Source organism: Notamacropus eugenii, chromosome 1, assembly GCF_028372415.1.
Source record: "Notamacropus eugenii isolate mMacEug1 chromosome 1, mMacEug1.pri_v2, whole genome shotgun sequence".
NCBI lineage: Eukaryota > Metazoa > Chordata > Mammalia > Diprotodontia > Macropodidae > Notamacropus > Notamacropus eugenii.
The window spans coordinates 60,916,853-60,944,767 of record NC_092872.1 but is presented as its reverse complement, the minus strand read 5'-3'; the positions used below and the strand labels follow the sequence as shown (position 1 = coordinate 60,944,767).

The 27,915-nt window shown below is 41.3% G+C and overlaps 1 protein-coding gene across 1 annotated transcript in view; it reads left to right on the top strand.

The window, feature by feature from the left end:
* The window catches only part of GRID2IP (Grid2 interacting protein), a 64,760-nt gene extending 45,218 nt beyond the window's left edge, over window positions 1-19,542 (top strand). Inside the window, exons 17-21 of the mRNA XM_072606565.1 lie at window positions 617-703; window positions 13,547-13,676; window positions 13,883-14,001; window positions 14,795-14,959; window positions 17,081-19,542. Of these exons, the coding sequence (XP_072462666.1) occupies window positions 617-703; window positions 13,547-13,676; window positions 13,883-14,001; window positions 14,795-14,959; window positions 17,081-17,152 (573 nt within the window). The 3' untranslated portion in view covers window positions 17,153-19,542. The remainder of the gene's footprint in view (window positions 1-616; window positions 704-13,546; window positions 13,677-13,882; window positions 14,002-14,794; window positions 14,960-17,080) is intronic.
* Window positions 19,543-27,915: the final 8,373 nt, after the last annotated feature.

Below are 27,915 nucleotides of genomic sequence, written 5' to 3'. Positions count from 1 at the left end.
AGTAATAGAAGAGCCCAGGCTTCGGGCCTCTCTGGCTCCCTGCCTTCAGGACCAGCTGGGCTAGGATGGTCAGTGCCGAGGAAAACAGCTCCTGGCAGCAGAAACAATGGTCACACGGTTTAAAGGACATTTCTGGGCAGTGTCTCCTTGTACAAGGGAAAGATTTAACCTTAAGGGAAAAATACCAAGAAATTCTGAGGGTGCCTTCAGCCATGACTAGATCATTTTAAGGGTCCACAGGCCCCAACCACACACACTGGGTGATCTGAGCTTCAATCCTACCAAAATAGTTCTCCCCTTGGCATTGCCAAAGTATTACATCCACCCTAGAAACAAATGTAAAGCAGTGTGGTAGGTGGGTACGGATAGAGACAACCAAAGTCTTACTAGCTACCCTACAGAAGGTAGAAGGCAAGCAGGCATTGAGAGAACAGTGGGCCAGTTTCTCCTTTGTCTTCTCTACTGGGGAGAAAGTGGGAGCTAAACTTGACTATAGGAAGCTGGGGGAGGAGAATGGGGAGGGGATGAAGCTCTTCTCACTTTGTGCGTGTGTTGAGGGGGAGGGTATAAGTTGAATGGGACCTGATAAAGCAGCGGGTGGTTTCTGTCTTGGCAGTTCGTTCTTGCAATGGGCAACTATCTCAACAATGGACAGCCCAAGACCAGCAAGACGACAGGCTTCAAGATCAACTTCTTAACTGAGGTAAGGAGGCCGACAGGACATCAAGGCCAGAGGCGATGAAGGTCTGGGCTGGGGCTGTGGTCTAGGGCACAGTGAGAAAGCAGAGGAGAGGCATATTATAGAGGAAGCACTGACATAATTTGATGTGAGAGATAAAGGAAAAGGAGAGACGTTGAAATTAAATTTGAGTTTTGGAACCTAATGGGCTGAAAGCAGGATTAGCAATAATGGGAAATTTGGATAAAGGGTTAATTTTGAAGGATTAATGATGGATTAACTCATATATATGTTAATTTTCACTTGTCAGTGGGATATCTATGGGAAGACATTCTGTGGGCAGTTGTGGGTTGGAACTGGCAAGGCCTGAAGGTGGAAATTTGGAAATAGATATATGAGGACTCAGAAATGTTACACAGAAAATTCAGAAAAGAAGCATGGGAGTGTTTGTTTTTCTGAGAACATGCTTTATGTTTTCCATAATTTTGGGGAAAAAGAAAGAAAAATTTTGTATTATAAATGTTCTAGAATGATGAATAAAATGTTTAAACAGAAGTGTTTTTACTTTGTTTCCTGACCTCTACTCTTCAAAAACAATTACTTGTGACTACGTGGTAGGACATTTTGAACATGAAACTGTCTACAATACTTAATTATTATAGTTCCTACCCACTGAGGACACAGTGATAGCATATAAATGAATGCCTTGAATGCAAGAAAAATGCATTTCTGCTTCCATGGGTGGAGAAGAAGTGGGTCAAGGGGGTTGCCACTATTACTCCAAGAGAAAAAATTCAGTGTCTTCTTTGCCTGTGTGTTTCCTCATCCTGATTTTTAAGCTGAAAGTTGGTGAATATGTCGCTATCCTCCTGAGGAGGCCTCAAAGGGACCGAAGTAAACGGAGGTACTGGTAGAAGCATTTATATATTGTGGCTTTCCCCATCGTGGTTTTGATATATTGCAGATTGGCACAAGAAATTAACTGGGAATTTTGGGGGAGTTTTGTGGAAGCCACACAAAGGCCAGCAGATGACACTGAAAAAGTTTGGAAACTCAGAAATGTACTTTGTATAGTAAGTTTTCATACTTTATCAGTTCTGTTTGGCTCTAGAGCAGCCTCATCACAAATAGCCAGGAATGTTCCATACTTAACCTATGCACCATGGTAGAGGGGGCACTGGACCTAGAGTCTAGAGTCCTGGAACAAAGTTATTTCCTGCCTCATATTTACTAATGTCAGAGAAAAAAACGTATATATTAATGTTGTCCTCTTCTTTAGGCAAAAGTCTGCTAGGAGCTATTTCATTTGTCATTAATGGAAATACAAGCATTTCTAACACAGAGAAAAATGCCCAAACTGGTATTGTCCCCCTGTGTCCTTGGACAGCTTTCTACCCAAAGACAATTTGAGGTAAAATTTCTAGGAATCTTGAAAAAGGAGAAGATCATATATTAAAATACAGCTCAGGGTTAACATTCCAGAACGCCATTGTTCAGTTTTTCAGTCATATCTAACTCTTCATGACCCCATGGACCATAGCACACCAGGCCCTTCTATCCTCCATTATCTCTCAAAGTCTGTTCAAGTTCATGTTCATTATTCCCATGACACCATCTACCCATCTCATCCTCTGCTGTCCCCTTTGCCTTTTGCCTTCAACCTTTCCCAAAGTCAGGGTCTTTTCCAATGAATCCTGTCTTCTCATTATATAGTCAAAGTATTTTAGCTTCAGCTTCAGTATTTGACCTTCCAATGACTAGTCTGAATTAATTCTTTAAATACTGACCCATCTGATCTCTTTGCTATCCAAGGGACTCTCAAAAGTCTTCTTCATCACCACAATTTGAATGGGTCAGTTCTTTGGTGCTCAGCTTTCCTTATGGTCCAACTTCCACAGACATCACTTTGACCATATAGACCTATACTGGCAAGGTGATGTATGCTGTCCAGATTTGCCTCAGCTTTCTTTCTAAGAGCAAGTGTCTTTTAATTTCACAGCTGCAGTTGCCATCTACAGTGATCCTTGAGCCCAAGAATATGAAATCGGATACTGCTTCCATTTCTTCTCCCTCTATTTGCCAGGAAATGACAGGACCAATTGCCAAGATCTTAGTTTTTTTTGATGTTAATCTTCAAGTCAGTTTTTACACTCTCCTCTTTCACTTTCAACAAGAGGTTTCTTAATTCTTCACTTTCTACCATCAGAGTTGTATCTTCTGCATATTGCTGGTATTTCTCCCAGCAACCTGAATTCTGGTTTTTGATTCATCCAGCCTGGCCTTTCACTTGATGCAGTCTGCATATAAGTTAAATAAATAAGGTGATTATTGTCTCCTTGTCATACTCCTTTTACAATCTTAAACCAGTGAATGTTCCATGTTGGGTCTGTGGCTTCATGGCCTTCATATAAGTTCCATCCCTTTGGTGTGATCCACACAGTCCCTAGTCAGTCACTACTCAGTTCTCTCCTTGGCCACTCTCCTCCAGGACTGCTGTCACTTCCCTTAGGTGGATCACAGGCCAATTGCTTTGGGGCATGGGGAGGACAAGGATCTAAATAAGACCCAATAATGTCTATCTCTTTTAGTCCATTGAAGAGGAAGGCCTTACTTTTGTTCTAGCCACTTTCCTGAAGAAAATAGTATTTTTGAATATTTTCAGTTGAACTAAAAAAAAAAACACACCAAAAAAACAGGTTTTAGTATGCTTCCATGTTAGTGATGTGACCTTGGCCAGTTATTAACTTTCCTTTGCCTCTGTTTCCTCATCTGTAAAACAAGAAGGGAGGTTGGACTAGATGGTTATGAGGTTCCTTCTAGCTGTAAATCTATCACTGTCTAAACACAACAAAAAAACCAAATTCATCTCAGACATTACCTGTATGACCCTCTACAAGTCATTTGCCTTTCTCTGCTTCAATTTCCTCACCTGTAAAATGAGAAGGCTTGACTTGATGACTTCTAAGTACCTTTCTAGTTTTCAATCAGTGGAGGGGGAAAATGCAGGAATCCCAGCCTCTAGACTGCCCCTCCCAGCGCCATCCCATCCCTTCTGAATTCCTTAAACTCCCCAGCTAATTTCAGAGCTGGAGCCCAGCAAAGCTGACGCAATCATTCACTACTTCCCGGGAGCTGATCCTCATCAGCTGAGCCAGCTTCCCCAGTCCCTTTTCCATTCTATCCCACCTCTGGCCATGCTGGCTTTTCCCCTTGCGTGTTATGACTAAATCTTAGCACACCGCAGCACAGGGTTTATGTGTAAGCTATTCAGAGATCTGCTTTACTTTTCTTCCTCTCAGCAAACTAGTAGGATCAAACTCTAGCCTCTGAGAAAAATAAAAAAATACTCAAGATTTCACTTCTAGGGGCAGTGAGCATTTCAAATTAATCAGAGGGTAAAGAACTGATAAACTCTTGAGTGCAAATTGAAGTATAATTTTCTCACTTTTAAACTTTTTTCTGCTTTTTTTGGCAACATGGCTAACATGGAAATATGTTATACATGATTTCTCATAGATAACAGATATATTGCTTGCCTTCTCAAAGGAGCTGGATGGAGGGACTTTGGAACTCAGTTGTTTTTAATGTTAAAAATAAATTTAAAAAACAAAAACAAATGAACCTGAGTGAAAAACGTTCCATAGTAAAAAAATGATAAGATCATAGAACTAGAGCTTGAAGAGACCTTAGAGATCACGTAGCCCAGCCCTCTACAAATGAGGAAACTGAGGCCCAGAGAGGTTGTGATAGACCAAGGTCTCATAGGAAGTAGTCAAACCCTGGTGCTTCAACTCCAGATCCAGCCCTATGCCACCTCAGCTCCTATTCTGAAAACTGGCTCTTTTTTTGTTTCAACCTAATGCCAGTGGGCTTCTGATTCTCAGGTTTTTACCCAGTTCTTGAAAATGGGCAGATAGGAAGCAATGTTCTGTTTTTTAACATTGGGAAGCTTGTGAATCCACTCAAAAATTAAAAGCATTTAAGAGTGATTTCATGAAAATGAGTATGTTTTGTTTGAATAAGCTGCTGTTTTTACATTTTACAGAGCTATTTTATTAGTGAATATAAATAATAACCTGGTTATGTTCTTAAACTTAACAAGTAACTTTCAATCTGTAAAAAGGACAAAAATAAATCTAAGTACTGCATATAATTCAATTTGTCCCCAACCTTTAATTTTCCCTCCGATGACTCCAAAACTTCCAGAGCTTTTCTATCTATGTATGTTAGCTTGGGCTCCAGCTTGTCCTTGGTCAAACTGTAAGCATGGTCACTTACAGCCTCGTGTCATGGTATCATGAAAAGAGCCTTGACCTAGCCTCTAATCTCAATTCAGCCTCTGATTGATTACCTGGATACCCTTGGGCAAGTCGCTTTCTTTCTTGTGAGTGTCAGTATCCTCATCTTTATAATGCGACTTTGGACTAAATAATGTCAAAGGTCCCTCCCTCCCAGCTCCAATATTCTAAGGCCCCTCCCTGGTCTGATAGATAGTGTTTCAAGGTCTCTTGCAACTCTGATAATTTGTGTCATGAAGATACTCATCACTGAACTTTCTCCCGCAATGATGAGAGATGAACTAACTCTTGGAAGATCAGATACTCAAGCTCTCAGAACCCAGCTTGTATAATATACCATCACACCCAGGTGCCCTCTTAAATGTTTTCTGCACTCCTTGACTCCAGAATACCACTGGGCCTGACCATGGATTACATGAGACACTTGGGAGAAAACAGATAAAACAGAAGCTTCTGAATATCTTTTCTGCAGGAGTAACAGTCAAAGCTACAGTCAGTGCACTGAGTGAGACAGGAAGGAACACTCAAATCACAACTGTGAAACCAGCCTAAGGTACTTGGAGCCCAGCCTGGAAATTCCCCATTTTCCCCTGCATTACACTGAATTTTACCAAAGAGGAGCTGATCTGCTAAGAATATACAAGCTTCTGAAGACAGAGCAAAGCTAAATTAAATACTTGTTCTTTTCCTGATTCAGGTGTGAATGGAACCTCTGAAGCTCATTTGCAGTGCTCAGTTCCAGCTGTTGCACAAAGAAAACTTCTTTCCAGATTTGGCTTCCTATGGTTAAGGTCCCTCCCAAGTCTGATAATCATGTTCCAAGGTCCCTTTCAGTTCTGATAGACTGTTGTAGGCATCTAGTATTCTATGGCACTAGCATAATAGCATTCTATTCTAAAAATGATTTCACAACCTCTGTTTACACATCCTGCATCTCCATCGTTTCTGTCCATTACCCCTCTATTCTGAGGGCAAGTAGAACAAGAAGAAATCCCTCATGACAGGTACTATCATGTACCCTCAGAGACTTTGTTCCTGCAAGTGAAGTTTCAGAGGCACAGTCTCTATTTCCCTTAGTACGTTGGCCTTGCTTCTCTGAATCCATTCCAGCCTATCAATATCATTCTTAAAATGGGATGCACATGATTAAATCTGATACTTTAGATGTGGCTAACCAAGCAGACCATAGCAAAATGACCTCCTCTCTGGTTCAGAACACCCTGGCTTTCTTGATTATCCAGGGTATGCTGGTAAATGGTTGACAACCAGTTCTCCAGGAAAAAAAATGTTCACAGGATGAGCTTTTGAGTTCAATCTTTTAAAAAAAATATATGTAATATTTTATTTTTTTCCCCAATTATAGGTTAAAACAATATTTTTAAGTTTTGAATTCCAAATTCTAACCTTCTCTTCCTCTCTTTCACCCTCCCTGAGATGGTAAGCAATCAGATATAGGTTATACAAGTGCAGTCATATAACACATTTCCATATTATTCATATTTGTACAAGAAGACTCAGAATGAAAGAAAGAAAATGAGAAATAACATGCTTCAGTCTGTATTCAGACAATATCAGTTCTTTCTCTGGAGGCAGACAGTATGTTTCATCATAAGTCCTTTGGGAGTGTTTTGGATCATTATATAGCTGAGAATCGCTCCATCATTCACAGTTTATTGTACAATATTGCTGTTACTGTGTACAGTGTTTTCTTGGTTCTGCTTACTTCATTTTGTATCAGTTTTAGGTAAGTCTTTCCAGGTTATTCTGAAATCATCCTGCTTGTCATTTCTTATAGCACAATAATGTTCTATGATAATCACATACCATAATTTGTTCAACCATTGCCCAGTTGATGGGCATCCCTTCAATTTCCAATTCTTAGCCACTACAAAATGAGCTGTAAGTTCCACCTTAATGATCTGCATCTTTCTCCATCACTTTCTTAAGTCTACATAATCAACAAAATAATAAACTATACCACTTGCTGATTTCAGAGGCGTAAGTGCTCACACTGAAAATTTAACAATTGGCTTTTGTGAACTGATACCAGCTGGTTTTAGCACACTCCTGTTACCACATTCATGATTCATTTTGAGTTTTCGATCCACTAAATCCACCAGATCCTTTTTACAGGAAGTGTTTAGCTATTTCTCTCCCATCCTGTATTTGTGAAGCTGATTTTTTTAAAAGCCTATGTAGCAATCTCTATATATTCCTACTAAATTGTGCCTTACTGGATAACGCCTGTCATTTCAGCTTTTGAGATCTTTTTGAATTCTTTTTACTTTCAGTATGTTATTCTTCCCAGACTTCTATCATCTGCTAGGATGATAAACGTACCACTTATGCCTTCTTCCTAGTCACTGGTGGCTCCTTGGCTTCCTCTCTAACTCAGGAGGGTGATCCTAGCTCAGGGTTTGCCTCCCACATTCCCTGGCTCTCCCACAGAATTAGCCTGTGTCTATAGAGTTCACCTTGGGTTGGGGCCAGAGCTGGGCAAGAGACCCAGTGAAGAAGAGGCCTTTATCTGGAGGCTAACCACCTAAAGAATACCTAGATACCTCTGAGGATAAGGAAAAGAGGTCAGACTTCCCTGCTTTGGAGCCTCCCTAGGGTTATGGTTTGAAGAGACTCTGCCTTTCCCTAAAAAAGGACAACATAGGAAAAAATATAGCTACTGTATTTATGATGACCATATGAAAGAGTTCAGCCATAAAAACAGATATGGCTTTATCAATAGACATGACCCTAAAGAAGGTGCATTACTTTCTGCCTTGCTCTTGCCGCTGAAGGACCCAAGCCTAGGACCTCTAAGTCCATACAGCTAGAACCTCCTATATGAATTGTCTCCCTCTGTTAAGAAAAGGGGAGCTCATAATCTATCTGAATCCATAGCACCCCAGGGTATGGCACATAGGAAGTACTTAATGGATGCTTTTTCATTTATTCATTCCTTCAGAGACCTACCTCCAAATTCAGGATTACTGTTTGGTCTGCTTATCCAAACATTTCTGAATCCATTTAGCTTTCCTATCCTTTACCCCACATCTCCCCTTATTTTCTACAAGGAAAATATGGGATATTTCATTAAATGTATTACTGAAATCTAGGTATATACTACATCTTAGAATTTCATGGATATACCAATCTAGTAATCCCATCAAAAAAGGAAATGAGGTTAATCTGGTGTGTGACCTATTCTTAATGAAGTATACTTCATTAGAATTACTTGTTAGCTCTTAGTACTCCAAGATTCCCTTCTTTTCTACCGGTTTCTCCTTATTCATCATTAAGGTCCAGAATAGCAATTGCCCTCTTCACAGAGGGTAATTAAGCACAGAATTCTCATTAAGGCAAGTCAAGAATGTTTCAGGGCACTGCTTTTTGACAGAGAAAGAACTCTATCAGATATCAAGATATTTGAGGTCTCCTATCATTATTGTATTATCTGAGATCCATATCTGTGATGTTTCCTGAATGCCTCATCTATTTCCTGCTGTACAGGTGGTCTGTAGTATAAGCTTCATCACCTATAACAACATTACAGGTGGGTGATGCAATGGATACAATTTTAGACTTAGAGTCAGGAAAACCTAAATTCAAATCCTGCCTCTGAATTATACCTGGGCAGGTTACCTAACATTTCTCAGCCTCAGTTTCCTTATCCTTAAATTGGAGATAATGATAAGCACCTAACTCATTGGGTGATGGTGAATACTAAAGTGCTTATGTCAAGCACTATATAGGTGCTAGCTTTTGTTATTGTTATACTCTTTCATTTATTTTCACTCAAATGCCTTCTATTTTCTCCATGTCTGGTTTTTCAGTTCCCTTGTAAGAGTTTATCTTCTTCATATACAGTACTACTATACCAATCTTTTTATGCCGTTCCTTTTTAAATAAATTATACACTTCCCTGGTCACATTCCAGCTATGAATTCTAAGTCCACTCCGCCAAGTTTCAGTGATACCTATGATATCAAATCTGCTTCTTTATATTCATACCGGTACTTCAGTTGGTTATTACTCACATTTTTCGCATTTTTATATAAATAACTGAGACCATGAGATTTATTGCTGGCTTTTACCCCAAATCGTACTGGTTCTACGTGATCTCTTTCCCCTCTAAATTCCTTTAACACTTTGTACCTTTTGTGCACTTTCTATATTATGTTTTGTGTCACCATTATTTATGTACACATCTTATCTCTTCCACCATGCAGTAAGTGAAGAGCAAGGGTCATATTTTATCTATATTTGTATCACCCACAGTACATTACACATAAGTCAATGAATAATTTTTTTTTAAATGAATGAATTACATCTAGTTTCTGAGGCCTTGGTGAATTCTCAGTCCATCTTAGAGATCTCTTTCCATTCTTATTTCCATTATTCATTTTTTTAATCTTATTTCCATTCTTAACCTGTTTGAGGAATTGTGCTTCCTAAACCCCACTCTTTTTGATTTCCAGGGTAGTCCTTTCTCCCAAATAGGAATTAAGTGTCATCATAGAAGTGGACAATGAGTTTTTTATTTATTAACTTATTACCTTGGCAAGTAAAAGAACATATAGATATCTTTCCAGTAGCACCTTAGGATAACATGCAGTGAATTAATAATTAACAATTAATAGTCAACAGTTAAGCACCTCCTATGTGCTAAATGCTGCTGGTACAAAGAAAGGCAAAAGACATTCCCTTCCCTTAAAGATTTCCCAGTCTAATTGGGAGAGAGAACGTACAAACAGCTATGTACAACCAAGATAGATATGTGATAAATAGGAGATATTCAACAGAGAAAAACACCAGCATAAGGCATTAAGATATCAGGGTACCTACCCCAAAGTCTCTTCTCTACCCCTGAAGAGAGACAGCATCATACTTACCCCTGTCTTTTCTGTGTATTTAAAGCTAATCCATCCTTCAAAGATCAATTTCTATCTCCTTCAAGAAGCTTTCCCTCAGTAGGTGCTTTCCCTTCTCTCAACTCCTATGGTTTGCAGTCATTTTTCAGTTGTGTCATTCTCTTCATGACCCTATTTGGGTTTTTCTTGGCAAAGATACTGACATAGTTTGCCATTTCCTTCTCCAATTCATTTTCCAGATGAGGAAACTGAGGAAAACAGGTTAAGTGACTTGCCTAGTGTCATACATCTGGTGTCTGAGGTCAGATATGAACTCAAGAAGATGAGTCTTCCTGACTTCATTCCCAGCACTCTATCCACTATGTCACCTAGCTGCCCAAATCCTATGATATTTATTTATAATCAATACCATGCCACTTAGTACTTGATTACAGTCTTGTATCATTATTTCATGTGCATCAATCTTGTCTTCCCAGCTGGACTGAGGGCAGTGGCTTAGTCTTCTCTTGTTGTATCTCCCACTACCAATCAAAGTACTGAGCTCAACGAATGTACTCAATTAATTTGCTTAGCTCGCTAGAAGGAGATGGTTAAAGGAGAGATGGATACATAAAGAGATAAGTTGCAGAGAGGAGAAATTATGTGGGGGGAGGTGAGGGTTTGAAGGAAGTTTTGGGAATTTTAAGAGACATTTTAAACTGCTGCCTAGGGAAAAGAACCAGGAAGCCAATGAGACTGAATTTGAATCCTGTCTTTGCCTAGTGACTTTGTCTGGTCCAAACTACCTCTCAGCAGCTCAGATGTGTGGACAGCCCTCTATGGTCTGTGTCAGAACTTGTTCTGGAGAGTGGGCTGGATCTTGCTTTCTGGGCTGCCTTCTATCTCTACTGCCTGTTCAATGAGTATAGATAGAATTGACATAATGAGTAATCCCTTCTGTAGATAAAATACAGGACCCAGATAGTTGGATGATAAGCCATGTATAGCGAGGGAACAAGAAAAGTTGAGTCAACTGAGTAAACTCTGAAGGACTTAGGGATCAGGAAAGAATTGCTTTCCAGAGAGTCAGGAGATCAGCTGGACTTAAGCCAGGAGTCCTTGGGCCTGAGGAACTAGATAAGATACATTTATCCGAGTAGTAAGGAGCATTTAAAAAGCTCTCTGGTAGGCCTAGGAATAAAAGGAAGAGAAGTGAAAAAGAGAATACTGATACCTCAGAGGGATGAGAAAAGAAGAGCCTGGGCCAAGGATGGGCTGGTCTTGTGTAACGGACAGAGCAATATAGCGCTGGAGTATCCCCAAGTGAAATCTCTTATCTCCCCAGCTGGACTCAGATGGATTCTGTGTCTTTCCTATCTTCATTAGATTGAAAACCTCTAGCTATCATGTGCCCTGGTGACGTTTCCTATGCTTTGCAAAGCAATTTTTATTACACCCATGTTGACTGGCCTAAGAATGTGTTATTACGGATTGCTCCCCATTAGGAAGGAGATGTCCCCTGGCTATGTGTCTAAGATCATAGTTCTAGGTTAAAGACCCAAGTGTGGGGCAATAGATGGACAGTTGAAGTCCTCCATAATCTGGCCTCTTTCTTCAAGCCTTCTATACCTTACTCCCTTCCACATTCACTTTGTTCCAGTGACACTGGCCTTCTTGGTGTTCTTTATCCAAGACCCTCCATCTCCTTGGCTCTGGGCATTTTCTTCCAACATTTCCATCCTTGCAATATTCTTCCTCCCCATCTCTTCCTCCAGACCTTCAAATTTCCTTCAAGTCCCAGCTAAAATCCTACCTTCTGGACCCTCCTCCTCCTTTTAATCTTAGCACATTTCCTCTGTTGATTATCTCCAGTTCATTTGGCCTATATCTTTTTTTTGCTCGTAGTTGTTTGCAAGTTGCTTTTCTCCATTAGAGGTGAGCTCCCTAAGGACAGGAACCTTTCTTTGTATCCCCAGTGCCTGGTGCCTAGTACATGCTTCCTAAAGGTTTGTCCAGCTGGTAGAAGAAGGGTTTTAAAAATGAAAGTCCTTGTTTAGGGACAGAGAAAAATTTCTATGGGTGTGGGAGAGATGTCAGGTAAGGAGGTTGTACTCATACAGTAGGTTCTTAATAAATGTTGAATGAATGAATGAACGGGGGTACTGAGATAAAGATATCAATAGGTGACCAGGGTTCCTAGTGATGAGGTCCACGGTGCTATAGAAGTAGATTAGAAATTGAGAGAAGGAATTACACCTCTTCTAGGAGGCCTGCCCCACTCCAGATCTGAATCACCAATCATTTACATTTTTATTATTATGGTCTTTAATTATCTTTTCAGGCCTTTACCTATTTGTTTCAAAAGACCAAGTTTTATCTCCTCAACTAAAGTGTAAACTCCTTAAGGGAGGAGGCTGTACTCTTCTCTAACACTGCTTTCATTGGCTAGCATGGGGCTACTGGCCACTCAACCCAAATCTGCTCATTTAAATTGCTAGAGGGTAATAGGAAGAAGACCAAATTGATTTTAAAATTATTGACATATTCTGCATTTCTGTTACATTCATTTTCCAATACATTCTGTCTCCTAACCCTCTATATAACAAAAATAAAAAATTTAAAAAGCGGTCCAGCACAACTAACACATCTGTGAAGTTGAACAGTATATGCAATTTCCATATGCATCACTGTCCATCCTGGCAAAGAAGAAAAGGAAGTGCAGTCTCTTCTCTCTTCCTTGGGTCCAGCTTGATCATTACAATTACACAATGGTCAGTGCTGTTTTTTGTTATTCTTTTCATTTTCATTGTTGTAATCATTGTAAAGATTGTTTTTCTGGTTCTATTTACATCACTCTCTGCAGTTCTTGGAGGTCTCAGCATGCCTCATGCCTCCTTCATAATGATGGGAATTTTTGATAGCACAGTAATATTCCATCACATTCATGTACCATAATTTGTTTAGCCAATCCCCAATCAAAAGGCTTTGTTATTGTTGTTTCTAATTCTTTGCCACTCAGAGGCTACATGGATGAAGAGCTGGCCTTGGAATCAGAAAGACATAAGTTCAAGCCAAGCTTTTAACGTGTATATTGCCTTTGGGATTCTGACTGAGGCGTTTCACCTCTCAATGCCCTAGGCAACTCTCTAAGATTTTTAAGGTGCAGATGCACATGGTTAAAGAAAGTGTTCTCCTCTGGGAGTTCCCACACCAATAAAATCCCTGGTCTTGTCCTTGTCCCATCCTGTTTTTGCTAGCTGCTATAAATTCCTTGTTGTATAGTGCATCTCTCTTGACTTCGACCTCCTTAGAGTATACGCCTAGCTGGGTCAAGGAATAGGGATATTTTAGTCACTTTCTTAACCTAATTCCAGATTGCTTTCCAGAATAGTTGGACCAATTCAGAGCTCCACAAACAGAGTGTTAATCAGGGTCAGTGAGGTTTCTGGAGTGAGCAGGTAGTAGAATTCAGGATGAAGGGCAGTTTTTCCCCAGCAAAGGGGGAAGTTACAGAGCATAAAAAGCATCAAGAGGAAATGTGTGTCTGCATGTGCCCTCATCCTTACATGGGGAGGACAAAAGTTTGGGGCTTGGGAGGAAGGTAGATGTGTGTGGTGTAGGAAACCCTTGAGTAATCATCCTAAGATACTGAGTGCCTCCTGCCTTCCAACTGATCCCCAGCTGCCTGGAGAAGCTTGCTCCTGATTGATTTTGTCCTTTTCCAGCTGAACTCAACTAAAACTGTGGATGGGAAATCCACCTTCCTACACATTCTTGCCAAATCACTGAGCCAACACTTCCCTGAACTCCTGGGATTTGCCAAGGACCTTCCTACTGTGCCCCTTGCTGCCAAAGGTAAGACAAACACTGAGGTGGGTGGGTGTGGCTGAGGAGGATCTGAGGTAAGGGTAGGCAACCATACCTCATAGTGTTGGTGCAAAGGTTATATCCCTTGATATTCAGAGCAAGCTGCTGGTGAGGGTGGGGAGGAGATATACCACATGTTGGCCACATGTCTCTGGGAGGACTCTTCTTACCTACCCATCTCTATCCTTCCTCAGTGAACCAGAGGATGTTAACTACTGACCTTACTGACCTGCACATCACCATCAGTGAGATCCAGACGGCTTGCCAGAAAATGCCTGCCGCCAGTGATGACAAGTTTGCTGTAGTCATGACGGTATCCTCCCAGAAAGGGCCCTTCCATCTCCTGGGCTGGGACAGCCTGTGCCAAGAGCCAGAGGCTGTGGCTAGCAGGAACTGGGCCCTCCTCACCTCGGAGAGCTGGCCCTGAACACAAACCCCAGAGATGGACAATTACATGGATCTTTACCATCCTTTATAATCATACTTTTTATTTTGCTTTATCTAGACTTTTTATATATTCTAACCCCTGTGAAGATGACAGTACAAATGTTATCACTTTCATCTTACAAAGGAGAAGACTGAGAGAATTGCTGTGACTTGCTCACAGCTATAGAGCTAGGATGTGACAGAGCCAGGCCCCAACTTAGAACTTCTGACTCTAAGACCAGGGCAGTTTCCATTACAGCTCATAGGCTTCAAAGACGAGGGGGAGGGAAGGACAGAGAGACAGAGACAGACAGAGAGAGATGAAGAGGTTTTTTTCAGTCATGCTCACATGCTTCACATATATACAAAGATTAAATATCATAGAACTTTGGAACCTGTTGATACCAGGCTTCCTGAATAGGAAGGAGATGTGATGAAAGTGATATTCATATGTTTGGGAATAATTGTTGTAGCAGCAGAGACTGGGCAAGAAGGACCTGGTGATGGGAATACCAGCATGGAGGCTATTAACTCTGTGCAGGGTATTTCCAGACCCTGTTCACCCAAAGAAAATCTCACCCTCTTGATTTAGCATGAAAATTCCTATGGACAAGAAAGTTTCTTTTGCTGAGTTGTCTTTGGGGCTTTAGTGTTTGTTCCCCTTAATCCTGATGCCACAGTCCTTCCTGGAGATGGCCCAGCCTGCCGTGCGAGCTCTAGATACACTTCAGCACAAGGCGATGGAGGAGTTTAGCAGGGTGCTCTCATTTTTTGGCGAAGACTCCAAAGTCACCACTTCTGAAGCCTTTTTTGGGATCTTTGCAGAATTTATGAGCAAGTTCGAGGTAAGGTCTGGGTCATAGAGCATGCTACTAGGCAATGAATGAAGATCACTGGTTTTTGCATCAGAGGACCTAGTTTTGAGTCAACTCCAATACCGCTTGTGGAGCAACCACTTACTATCTGTGTGATGTGATGATTAAAAAAGTTTGAGAGACATAGTTTCCAGGTAATTTAACCATTTTATTAATGGGGCGAGCAGGTTATTAATAAAAGGAGGGTCATTTAGCCATTCCTCTTAGAGCAAAGATCCCTCATGGCAGTGGGCTCACAGTTTTCTATGACCTTCAAAGAGCAGATGTTCCTCAGTGGTGCCTAATTGCCTCTGATTGGTTCACACAATGGGAGGTGAGCTATTTTGGCATATGTGACTTAGGTCACTCAAATATTGGTCAAAGAGACATCCCTTCCCATATCACCTGTCTGGATAACAGGGAGAATCAACAGTTTCCCAGACCTGTCTGAGCAAACACAGCGATCAGGAATGAACCCATGAGCCCAAACTTAGAATTTCTTTTACCGTCTTATTAGATCTTGGCCTGGGGAAATCTCTAAGAGAAATTTCCCTCACTAGTTGGTTTCTGGATGAGGAAGTAGAAAAGAGGAAAAACCTTGGTCCTAATGCAATTAGTTATTAAATATAAGAGAAATATTAATTTCTCACAGCAACTTTGGGTCATTCAGCTATTACTTGTATGACCTTGGGTCACTCACTTAACTTCTCTAGACTCCAGGTTTTTTTTACTCTGTAAAATAAAAGTTTTGGAGTAGGTGAGCTCTGAAATCTGGTTCATCACTAATCTATAATCCTTGAGAAATTAGAAGAATGGGGGAAATGCCTTGAAGATGAAGTTCCAGAGTATCTTTCCCATCATCAGGCACTAGGACTGATCAGGGTCTAGTCTTGCAAGAAAAGGGGAGCTTCATGAATGGGTAGGTATCAGACTAATAGTGTGGACAAGCCAAGATCAAGACTTGAGGAGAGGAGCCACAGAGCTGATAAGGCCAGACACAGGAAATGAATGGTGCCCTCGCACCCAAGACAGAGCTAGACCTCAGTTCACTCTTGCTACCTGCCAAGGATTACCAAGAAAGGTTAGTCTCTGATTTGTGGCCTGAGAAGCAATAGGTAACATTTCCATGGCCAGGTTTAGCAGGTCAAGAACAGCCAAACCCCATAGAACAGTGCCTAAAGTGAATATCCAAGGCTCAGAGAGGTCAGTGTGAACTCCTGGTCCTAGACATAGATGGACTGAAATGAGTCCACAAAAACTACAGTGTGCCTGTACTCAGCACTGACTGTGCAGGGACAATTACTTATCAAAGAGTCTTAGAAGATTATAGCTGGAAAGAACCTTAGGACACAGAATGTTGAAGCTAATAAAGATAATATCAGAAATTGGAGTAGAGGTAAGGGAGGTGAATCAGAGCTGTAACATACCTTAGAACTCAAGGGGTCCTCAGGACAAAAAAAAACAACTAGTGTCAGAAGTGGGAAGGTTTTTAGATAGACATAGAATATTAGAGCTGAAATGGACTTTACAATATGGAATATTAGAACTGAAAGGGATTTTAGATACAATCTAGTCCAACCTCCTCTCTTTACAGATGAGGAAACTTGAGGCCCAGAGAGGGTCCTTGATTTACGTGCATTCATATGGTGAAGTAGCCATGAAGATTAGACTAAAGGTCACTTGACTGTCAACCCAACACTCTTTACAGCTGACTGACTCGATAATATCCAATAATTGGCATGTTTCACATTATTGCTTGCAGAGTGCTTTAGATACCTTAACTCATTTAACTCTCACACTCTCCCTTTGAAGTAGGGACTGTTATTTTCTGTATTTTACAGGTGAAGAAACTGAGGCAAAGAGAAATTAAGTGACTTACTCAAGGTCACTGAGGTAGTGTCTGACTGAGGATTTGAATCTAGGCCTTCCTTACTTCAAGTTCATTTCTCTACACATTACACCACATGGCCTCTTAATCATTCCTATGTCGATCTTAGCACATGGCTTATAATAAGCCCTCATTAAATGTTTGTGAAGCAAACACATTCCTTTGGATCAATCCCTTCACCTGGGCACAAGGACTACCTGATTTGTATTTTTTTTTTCTTCCAGCGGGCATTCAGTGATGTTCAAGTCTGTGAGAACCAGCGTAGCTCAGGAATGGCCTCCCCCCTGGCCTGGTAGTCTCCAGAGAGTTCCTGACCAGGGTACCTGTTTGCCAACAGAATGCAACCAAGGTTTCTTCCATGAAATGGTCACCCTGCTGCTGTTGCATATCTACCCAGCTCAGAAAACAGGCATCAAACAAAAAAGTGGTCATTGTTGTCTTTAATGAAGGCAAACATGAGTATGGGTGGCCTCTGCACTCTGAAATGGATTGCAGCAGATCCAAGACTCCACTTCTGAGAAGCACCTGTGTTTGACTGTAGAGATCCTATGCCTTCGTATGTTAGACTGCAGACCTTTCTCTAAGCAGGTCTCTACTCCTTTCTGCTCCCCACCTTATTCACAGGCTGCGTGCTGTTCCATTTCAAAGTACTATGTGTTGGAGAGCCATTGGTTTGATCTGTGTCTCTCACGTCTTAGCTTCTCAAAAGGGCTGGAGAGACCACAGACTTCCCTTCTGTGGATATAACCTCAAGTCCTTCCCAGGCATCTCTTTACCTTCTGTGGCTCACAATGTAGAAGAGACAAGTGTGTCTGTCTGTTCATCTACCTATCTCCCTGCTTTCTTTCTGCTCTCCCCAAGAGAAAAAGGCACAGAGAGGACAATATGAGCTGCCATCCCTTTGGCTTTTAGCAGGCATGGATTTTTCAACTTTTGCTGGTAGAGTATCCTGAAAGACCTAGGAAAAAAAAGCCCCCATAGGCCGAAATCATGAGCATGCCCCACCCTGGGACCATCACTGTTGCTGTCCCCAAAGGTCTGCCAAGCCAAAGCAAGCCCTTTGCCCAATGCCTCCAATAAGACTGTGGCTTCAGCTACCTCAGACCAGGCCTGCTCTGCAATGTCCCAGCTATATCTGCCATCACTGTGTTGTGTTGCTCCATATGGAATTCCTCTGATTCTGGGTCTTTCCTTTCCCATATCCTCTGAGGCCAGGGGCTTGTAAACACCTAAGGTTTTATTTGTACATCTTGCATGAGGTGGGGAGGAGGCAGGGGAAGAGCATCTTAGATCTCTTTCCATGCTAAACTCCATTGTTAGCCTTCCCATTCATCACTGACTCCAAGGGCTTTATCTGCCAACATGTTGTCATATAGAAAGAGCGATTAGATTGGTTTAAATTGGCCCCAGGAGATGGGACTATAGGATCAATGGATGATCAGCACATTCTTGCTCAGTACAAGTAGAGCTTCTGAACAGTTGGAATAGTCCAATGATGGAGTAGATGCCCATTGGAGGTCTTCAGACAGAGTGTGGGTGATGACTCCTCAGGATTGTCATAGATGGCGTTTGTGCTTAATGTAGAGGCATTAGATTGGATGATGTCTAAAGTCTCTTCCAATACTAAGAGTCTTTGATTAGTCAAGTAGGGAATGCTAGTCCTAGTTCCTAATCATCTTTCCCATCTGCCCATCTGACCAAAAGGTCCCATGCCAATTTCTGCTAAAGAAGCCTTAGAAATAACCATGAACTCATTTGCCCAGACTTCCCAAGGAGCCATTTATTCAGTGAAGATCGTAAGTCCTCACTCAAGAAGTAAATCTCATTCTTCTCTGCTTGCCTACTGTGGAGAGAGACAAAGACTCCAGTTTGGGATAGACTGGAGATCCATGTTTTGATTTGCAAGATTGTAAATGCTTTTAAAGAGTCCAAGACTTTTGGAATCAGGGAACCTGGGTCTGAATCCTGAATCTGATGATTAGTACGATCTTGGGCAAGTCACTTAACCTCTTTGGACCTCAGTTTCCCAAATTATAAAATGAAGGGGTTGAACTAGATGGCCTTTAAATCCACAATTCTATTGCTAAATCCATGATTCCATGCTCCCCTGCTGGTGTGTTATTTCTACAGAGATACTCATGACTGTCTGATTCTTCTTGGTTTTTAAGAATTTTATTTTCTGTTCTTCTCTCTAGAAAGCCTATAAATTTTAGTTTCTGTAACTAAGTGCCAGTTTCCTCCTGCTTTGTACTAAGTGGTTTTCAGACCCCTTCGTCCTTGGTTTTTTTGGAGTCTGCGGATCAAAAGACACACAGACACTTGCCGTGGAACTACTACATCAGGTATCATCCGGATCACATTTCAATGTTTGTCAGTCATACATGGAAACAATGGAGGGTGCTTGGCAGTAACCACCACCAATGGAAAGGGCTGGACACAGACTCTGTTCCTTGAAACCTAACAGAAGAGCAAGATATGTGGTTTATTTGGATTTTTAACAGATGATGTTTCAATTTGAAAACTTTCAAGGGTCCCTAACTTCTGAGCTGGGGTTTAGTTATTGGTGTGTAGTCCACAACTGTCTCCCACTCCCATCCCCACCCCACCCCCCTTCCTCATCTTCTTTCTTTCCGTTTCCCAGCCTCACATGTTTTTCCTCTCCAATAAAGTTGCTGGCTTTCGCCTACTTCCCCTTGTCAATATCCATTGTGAAAACTTGGGTGGGAACGGGTTCACTCTCTTGGGGCCTGCCCAAAGGAGGCAACACCTTGTGTCAGCAGTGGAAGCAGCTTCATGGAGTGCTCTGACATGTCCCACTACCCACCAGGCTGCATTCCCACCAAAACAGGTACAACCTTGGACCAGCTAGTGCTCCCCTAGGGGTTCAGACATATCTTTCCACCTGAAAAGAATAACAATTGATGATAAATTGATACAGGTCATCCCAGGAGTCTTAGAGCAATTATCATAACTTCAGACACAGAGTTACAAAGAGCAAGGCTAATTACCACAAAATCTGCAAGGCTGATTATTTAACTTTTAAAGATATTGATATATTTCTTCAAAGTTCAGCATAAACACCATCTTTTGTGATATATTACTCTAGTTGATTTCTGAACTTTGTAAAAACTTTCATCAGCTGTGACTAAAACAATTATATTTATAATTCTAGTCTCAGGATCATCCAAAGACAAGGTTTTGATGCATACATGACAGTTTTGACATGAACTCATAAGAAAAAGTCTAATGGAGATAGATCAGGTGACCAAGGTGGCCAAGAAGGATAACCTTCTCTACTGATCCACTGGTTTGAGAAAGCGTCATTCAGGTGTTGTCACACACAATGCATAATGACCCTCTTATTAATGCACAATGACTATCTTATTAAAATTAAGAATAAGTATAAAAGTTATTTAAATAATTAAACTCTCCAATTTTTTTTGTAAGTTTGTAGCATTTATACTTTTGAAGTTAGTAAAACTTAAAATCTCACTGAGATTTCTGGGGTACCCCATATATCACTTTAAGATACACAAACTGCTTTACATACTTTCTCCTCTCTGTACCTCACAACAACCCTACGTGGTAGGTATGGATACTATTATCCCCATTTTGCAAGTGGAGAAACTGAGGTTCAAGACTATTTGAGTAACTTACCCCTACCTATATTGCTAGTAGGAATCAGAGATGAGATTTGAACCAAAGTCTTCTAACGTCTAGCAATGATACTCATTGTCCTTTTGCTGCCTCCCAAGAGCAACAGAACAGAAACAAGACTTGCCTAACCATCTTGACTGGTCTGGAGAAAGAAATGGAGCCTTGTTTTTACCTAAAAGGAGTATTGAGAATGAGGGAGAATGCAGCTGTGCTCACGAGAGAGACTTCAAAGATTGTGAGGCTTCGGTTTCCTTTTTAGTAAAATAAAGGACTCAAACTAGATAATCTCTTTCATTTCTCAAGTTCAATCTTCTGAGCAGTGTGACTATTGGATACAGTCAGGAGGTATAGGTTTAAATCCCAGCTTTGATGTTTATTAATCTATCCTGATTACCCATGAAAAGTCACTGTAGGTTTCAGTGGATGAATGATTAAATACATGAATGAAAGCATTTCTTTTATGCTTTTTGTATACCAGGCATTATTGAAGTCTTAGGAATACAGCTATAAAATGCAAGCCAATACCTTCAAGGAGCTTATATTCCGATAGGGTAAGACATGACATAGAGGGGAGTGGTGGCCAGGAAGGGAGCCTCCATTATTTCTGCCACAGTTCCCAGACTGAAAGCTAGGAGTATAAGATTTTTACATTAAACTTACTCCCAGTTTGATTTCCCTAGCCCTCCTACTTCCTTTCTTCTACTTCTACTTCTGCTTCCCCAGCACCCCTCCTGTCCCCATACTGATACCACTAAGTTCTCTCCTATTCTTCCTTCATTTTATCAAATGTAGGACTGATTAGCTAAGAATTTCTTAACTACATGTTGACTCTCCCGATTGGGATATCAATATCAAATTATCAGTATCATCAGTAGGTCAGTGGGAATGGAAAACAATGAAGTCAGTACCTTGCCAAGAGAGCTACAGGGTTGTGGTGAGGAAAAGCCAACATAGATGTGCTATTTATAAATACTACTATTACTACTACCATTACTACTACTACTACTACTACTGCTACTACTACTACTACTACTACTACTACTACTACTACTACTACTACTACTACTACTACTACTACTACTACTACTACTACTCCTCCCCTGGAGAGGCAATGTGTTACCAAAGATAAAATTCTAGCCTTAGAATCAGGAAAGACTTGAGAACAAATCCCACCTGTGACACTGAGTGACAATAGATAAGTTGCTTAACCTCTCTGAGTCTCAAGAATCCTGTAAGACTTATTTATTGAGTTAAAAATGGGCTGTAATAGGTGATAGACTCAGAGGAAACCACAGATACTTGACATACTGACATCTTCCCCTGAGATGTTCCTACCATTTTGCCCCACCTCCTCACCAGTACCTACCACAAACAACTGAAGAGAATGACCTGATTGCAACATTACTCCTGCCTGGGTACTTACTTAAGGCAATCAGATAATGGGATAGAGTGTCTACTACCATTCTGTAGTCACTTGAGAGTTGAATATGGAGAGGAGAGAGTGCTAGAGAGAGATTATAAGTGGGAGTGGGAGGGGCAGGGCCACTGAGTTGTATTTCCTGTTTCACCTGTATCGAATAAGAATCTGCACAGGATAGAAAAGTGTCCAGATGTGATCTGTGTTAGTGGAAGGAGAACTCATGCTGATAAAACCATAGATTCATTAAGGTAAGTCATGGCTTACCTTAGTGGTGACAGGAGGGAGAGGGGCATGACTAGAATTTCTCCTGAGCCTTCACACTGTAGACATCAGAGTTGGAATAAACAGTGATGAAATGGCTGTAGTCAGATCCATTCTTGAGTTGCCTTCTGGAGTATATACCAGGTGAGTTTTTTCCTATCTATAATGTCCAGAAAAGGGTGGCTGATGATGGGCATCCTGTCTCCAGCTAAGAGCTGTGTGACTCTGGGCTGATTACTTCCTCTCTCAGGCCTCAGTTCCCTTATTTGTAAAAATGAGGGATTTGGATTAGTCATCTCTTCAGACCTTTTCAATTCTGAGTCCTAGGATACAAAATAGTAGTTGCTCAAGAAAAAGGATAAGTCACCGGCAGCATAAGCAATTGTCACCTTCATGACATAATTTTCTATTTTCATTTATTAATTTTATGTATTTTTTAAAAATTAATGCATTTCCTTATGAGAGTGAGGGATAGTAGACAGCACACCTCAAAACCAGGAAGCCTTGGGTGCAAATCTTGCCTCTGACATGCTGGCTGTCCTTTAGGTCATTTAACTCTCAGTGCTTTAGATAACTCTATAAGACAGTAAGTTAGAGAAAAGGCTCTGGTGCAGGGCATTTGTCACCTGATACTCCCTCATGTTCATTAAATCGCCTGCACTAGAGGAACTAGTTTTGTTGTCTGGTGGTTTTCTATGTCAATTAAGTTAGTCCTAACCTTTATCTTGTCACAATAGATACTTTCCAGCAAGCTCCTATTGGGTAGTTCATTCCAATCCATTTAAGTCCAACAAGCATTTATTAAGCACCTCCTAGTTGCAGTGTGTTTTTCTAGGTACTTGGGATACAAAGAGGTTTAAAGGAGTAACCCTGCTCTCAAGAAGCTTACATTATGTTGGGGAGAAACAACATGTAAACAGATAAATAACAGACACAATACTTTGAGGAAGGCTAAAGCAAGTATAGCTAACAGAATCAAGAAAGGCTTCCCTTAGGAGGGGGCATGCGAGCGATTTTGAAGAAAACTAAGAGACATGGTTAATGAAGGAGTGCATGGCCAGGTTTGTGCTTTAGGGAGGTTATTTTTGATAATTGTATGGAGCATGACTTAGGGGAGGTTATGGAAACTGGGCATCCAGGTAGGAGGCCGATACAATAGTAGAGGGAAAGGTTACCATGGTAAGGGTTGGATGCCTCTGGGCAGAGGAAGGGATGAGCAATAGATTACATTGCAGAGGCAGCATCAAGTAGACTTGGCAACTGATCAGAAATGGGGGAGGAGGAGAGGAAGGAAAAGAAGCATTGAGGACAATGCCAAGGCGACTGGAAGGATGGTGGTGGCCTCGGCACCAACAAGGTTGTTGGGAAGAAGGGTGGCTTTAGTGGTGGTGGTGGTCTTGTGAGAGGGAGTAAGGAATTCTTTTCTGGATATGTTGAGTTTGATATCCAATAGGTGATGCCAAACTGGAGCTCGGGACATGAGGGTGGGAGTGGGAGTCATTTACAAAGACTTCATGAGAATATATTTATTGTTAAGTGTCTATTCTGTGTCTATACTGTGTTAAATATTTGGCATAAAAAAACTAAAATGAAAATAATCCCTTTCTTCAAGAACCTTACATTTTTATCTGGGGAAAACAACATGTACATAGAGACAACTAGGTACTGAAGAGGATAGAGCACTGGCCCTAGAGACAGGAAGACCTGAGTTCAAATCCACCCTCCTACATTACTACTTGTATGACCTTGCAGAAGTAATTTAGCCTGCCTCAGTTTCTTCCTCTGTAAAATGGGAATAATGATAGCACCTGTTTCCCCATGCTGTGGTAGGAATAAAATGAGGTATTTGTAACATACTTTATAAAATTTAAAGTTCTTTATAAAGTAAGAACCAAAGTAACTTCCACAGGAAGAGATTACTAACAACTAGTATGATGAGGATAAAAATTTTTTGCAGGAAGTGGGATTTGAGTTGAACCTTGAAAAAAGCCACATGTTCTACAAAGCAGAGGCGTGAACGGAGGGCATCCCAGGCTACTGCCTATGCAAGGAGACAGACACATTGAGAGATGGAATGCTGCTGAGAAAAGCAAGCAGAACAGGTTGGTCGAAACGTAGGGATTGTGAAGGACAGGGATATACAATAAGCCCAAGAAGGCAGGCTGGAGTCAGTTTGTGAAGGACTTTCAGTGCTGAATAGAAGAGTTTGTATTTTTTTTATCAAAGCCTGGGGACCCAGAGGTAGAGTCCATGGCTGGGGGGAAGGAAGGGGAAGGAAAAGGAGGAGGAGCAGATGACAGTGGTTGGACCATTGGGTACCAAGATGAGGAGATGGCTGCTGAGAGTGGAAGATGACTCAGAGGCTCCAAACCTGGGTGTCTAGAAGGCTAATGGATCCTCTCCAACATCTTTGGGGAGGTCAGAAGCAAAGGGAGAGCAAATAGCAGCTCATGTTGAAGGAAACAGAGGTATAGAATTGGAGGGAAGAGGAAAGTTAGAGTAGATGACCTCAATTTTCTCCATCAAAGTATGTGAAGTCTTCTATTGAGAGAAAGGGAAAAGGGAGTGGTATAAGTGGTTTGAGGAAAGAAGAAAAAGTTTGGAACAAGTGCTATGGGGAGTGGGATAGTGAGTCAAACAGGACTGATTTGAATTTATTGGAGGGATGGATGGATGGAGGGATGGATGGATAGATATTATAGGATATATATTCCCCAATAAATAAATGGATAATAGGCAATTTTCAAAGGAAGAAATCCAAGCTACCAAGAACCAGATTTTTAAAAACACACTAAGAATTAGAGAATTGTACATTACAGCAACTCTGAGGTAGACTGTGAACTCCTTGAGAGTGAGAACTGAGTGTTGGTTTTGATTTGTTGCTTTTGTTCGCATCTCCAGCCCTTAGCACAGTAGGCACTTAACAAATGCTTGTTGGCTTAATTTGACTAAACATCCCTATGGGAACATGGCAGGCATAAGCATGAATGGCTCAGAGTGAGATAATGAGTTCCCTATCACTAGAGATGTTCAAGAAGAGCCAGAATGACCTTTTGTTGGGGGTGCTAGGGAGCTTATTCACCTGGTGGGTAGGAGTCTTGATTGCATGACCTAGGGTTATTGTCAGAGAAACAGGCAGCACCATGGTCAGTGAGGCTGGCAAAACCAAGATGGTTTGTCTAGGTCAGCCATCAAGTAGAAGCAGCTGAGCTGCATTGCTCCACTATCAAGGTAGGGATGGGCAGTCACCATGACTGGACTCTCTACCCTGACAGTTTTTTCTTATGAGAGGGATTCTGAAACTGGGGTCTATGAGCTTTTTTAGAGAATATTTGTATTTGTTTTCATTGTGATCCTTTATGTCTTATGCATTAAAAACATTATTCTAAGATCCTTAAGCTTTACCAGATGGTCAAAGGGGACCATGACACACAAAAAGATTACGAACCCCTACCCTGTGGATCTCCTAAAAACCCTCCAAACTTTTTGATGCCCCTCCTCCTGCAAAACAGGCATTTTAAGAGTTGGAGAGGAATTTTTTTTTGCTTCTTCTTTTTATTATGAATTCCCTTGTTTATTTAAGGAGGAAAGGTGGCTAGTAGAGACCACAGATTAATGAGGCTGGTGGTCTGAATCAATCACAGTCAGAAATAAGAAGAGGTGAGGGGTACTATATGGGCTTTCCCATCGTCACCATATGGACTTTGCTGAGGCAAAATTTTCCCCATATAACTTGGGTATGTCTTCAAGCCTTTTCCCTGCTGCTCTCCCTATCAGGGAAAGTGTATAATTGTCAGGTGTCAGCCCCGTTGTCTGGTGTCCTCTGACAGCACTTTGTTATGTCCTCAGGTGGAGAACGGTTTGTGCTATGTAAAGGCTAGCGCCTGTTATGTAAAGGCCTTTCAGTAAAACGACTTCAGCTGCATTTCTGGTTTCAGGATTATTCTGATGCCTTGCTCTACCACTCTAAGGATAGTTTTTACAGACCAAGATGTAACACTGGGCTTCCGCCTTCTAACTCCAGAATTCTGCAATAAAATGTGATGGAGAAAGGCCTAGAATACTCAGATAACTTCCCAACCCTACCAGCTGTCCAGAACTCTTCTCCAGAAGCCAGAAGTGTAAGGAGGCTATGACAGGTGAACCTCAGGGAGGGCTTGCTACAGGTAATTCAATCAGTCATTCCCTCAATCCCAGCTTGCTAGTATGGAAGAAAAAACACCTCAACAACAATCTGTTCTTGCATTTTAGCCAACTATGCCAGAGACATGGACAAGGGTCTGCTTTTAGATAGAGTCCGATTGTCACTTCATCTTGCTTAACCACAAGAGACTTCCCCTCCTCCTACAACAAGCAGCTCCCAACTCACTGTTTATAGTGATTGTAAAACAAAAGATGAAATTCCACAACAGTGGTAAATCAAAAGTACATCATTTCAGTTAGGGTTTTTATAGTTACTAAGCAATCAATACTTTAGCATAAATGCTGGGTACATGTTAGTGCTTGAAGAAGAATCTGTCCAAAGCATCTCTCCTCCAAAGCTACCCATGATCTTTTAATTACAAAACTTGTCAAATCAGCAAACATATATTAAATACCTACCATGTGCCAGATACTGGTGCTAAGTGCTGGGAATATAAGACATGCAAAAAAAAAAAAACCCAAAAAACCCAGTCCAGGCTCCCAAGAAGTTTACTATCTAATGGGAGAGACAATATATAGAGAATTATGTGCAAATGTAACATGGGGTACCCTGACCTCACCCTCTCAGGGCCAGGGCTGTTCCATTTTACTCTCGCCACAGGGTTCTCTGCTACCTTGATGGGGTTGGAGAGTCTCTGTTCTTCTGCCAGTGGCTAAAGCTCCCATCAGTTAGCTTCTCCTTTTTTTTAGGGATCTAAACTAGCATTCTAATTCCACTTAATCACTTCACAAAAGGTCGGCTTGTACAAAGGAACATTTGCTTGAAAAGTATATTAAGAATAAGCATGTAAACATTTTTTCCCAGCACATTACGGGAATAATTTCCTCCCACACCTCCAGTATGGCAGTGGGAGGAGAGCATAACTCGTTTCCTACATGGCATTAATCCCACTAAGTTCAAGACCAAAGCCTCACTAGGCTCACCTTCCAGACCCATGCCTTTTTAGGACTTCCCTGTTGAACTGGGTGCAACATTTGAACTGGATTCTTAGACTCTGGGATAGCTTCAGATAGCTCTAGCTCCCAGTTCAGAGATTCCCTGCACCTAAAACTGAAAAGGAAATATGAAACAGGTCAAATCTTTAAGCCTTTTTCTGGAGGTAACATGGCCTAAGGGAGATGAGAGGTGGTCCATGGGTTCTCCTGCTGTAATACGAGGTTTCGCCTGCTGAAAATGGAGTCCTTTGCCCATAGACATGAATACAGGAAAAGGACCAGACTGTGTAGGACAGTCTAGTTCTGAAAACACATTTAGTTCTGACTGTGCAGCTAATGGAAAAGGCTGCCCTCAACCACATGGCAGACCAATGAAAAACATCCATGCGTGAGCCAAAGGGTGCCTTTGATCCACTCTCTACATACCTTACATGCAACTTACTTATATACGTATTGTCTCCTCTGTTGGAAAGCAGGATCTTTGAGGACAAGGGCCATGATTTGCTTTACTTTATATCACTTCTCCCTGTCACTTAGAAACCCATAATTAAGAACTTAGGTTATGCTGACCAGAAATTCGAT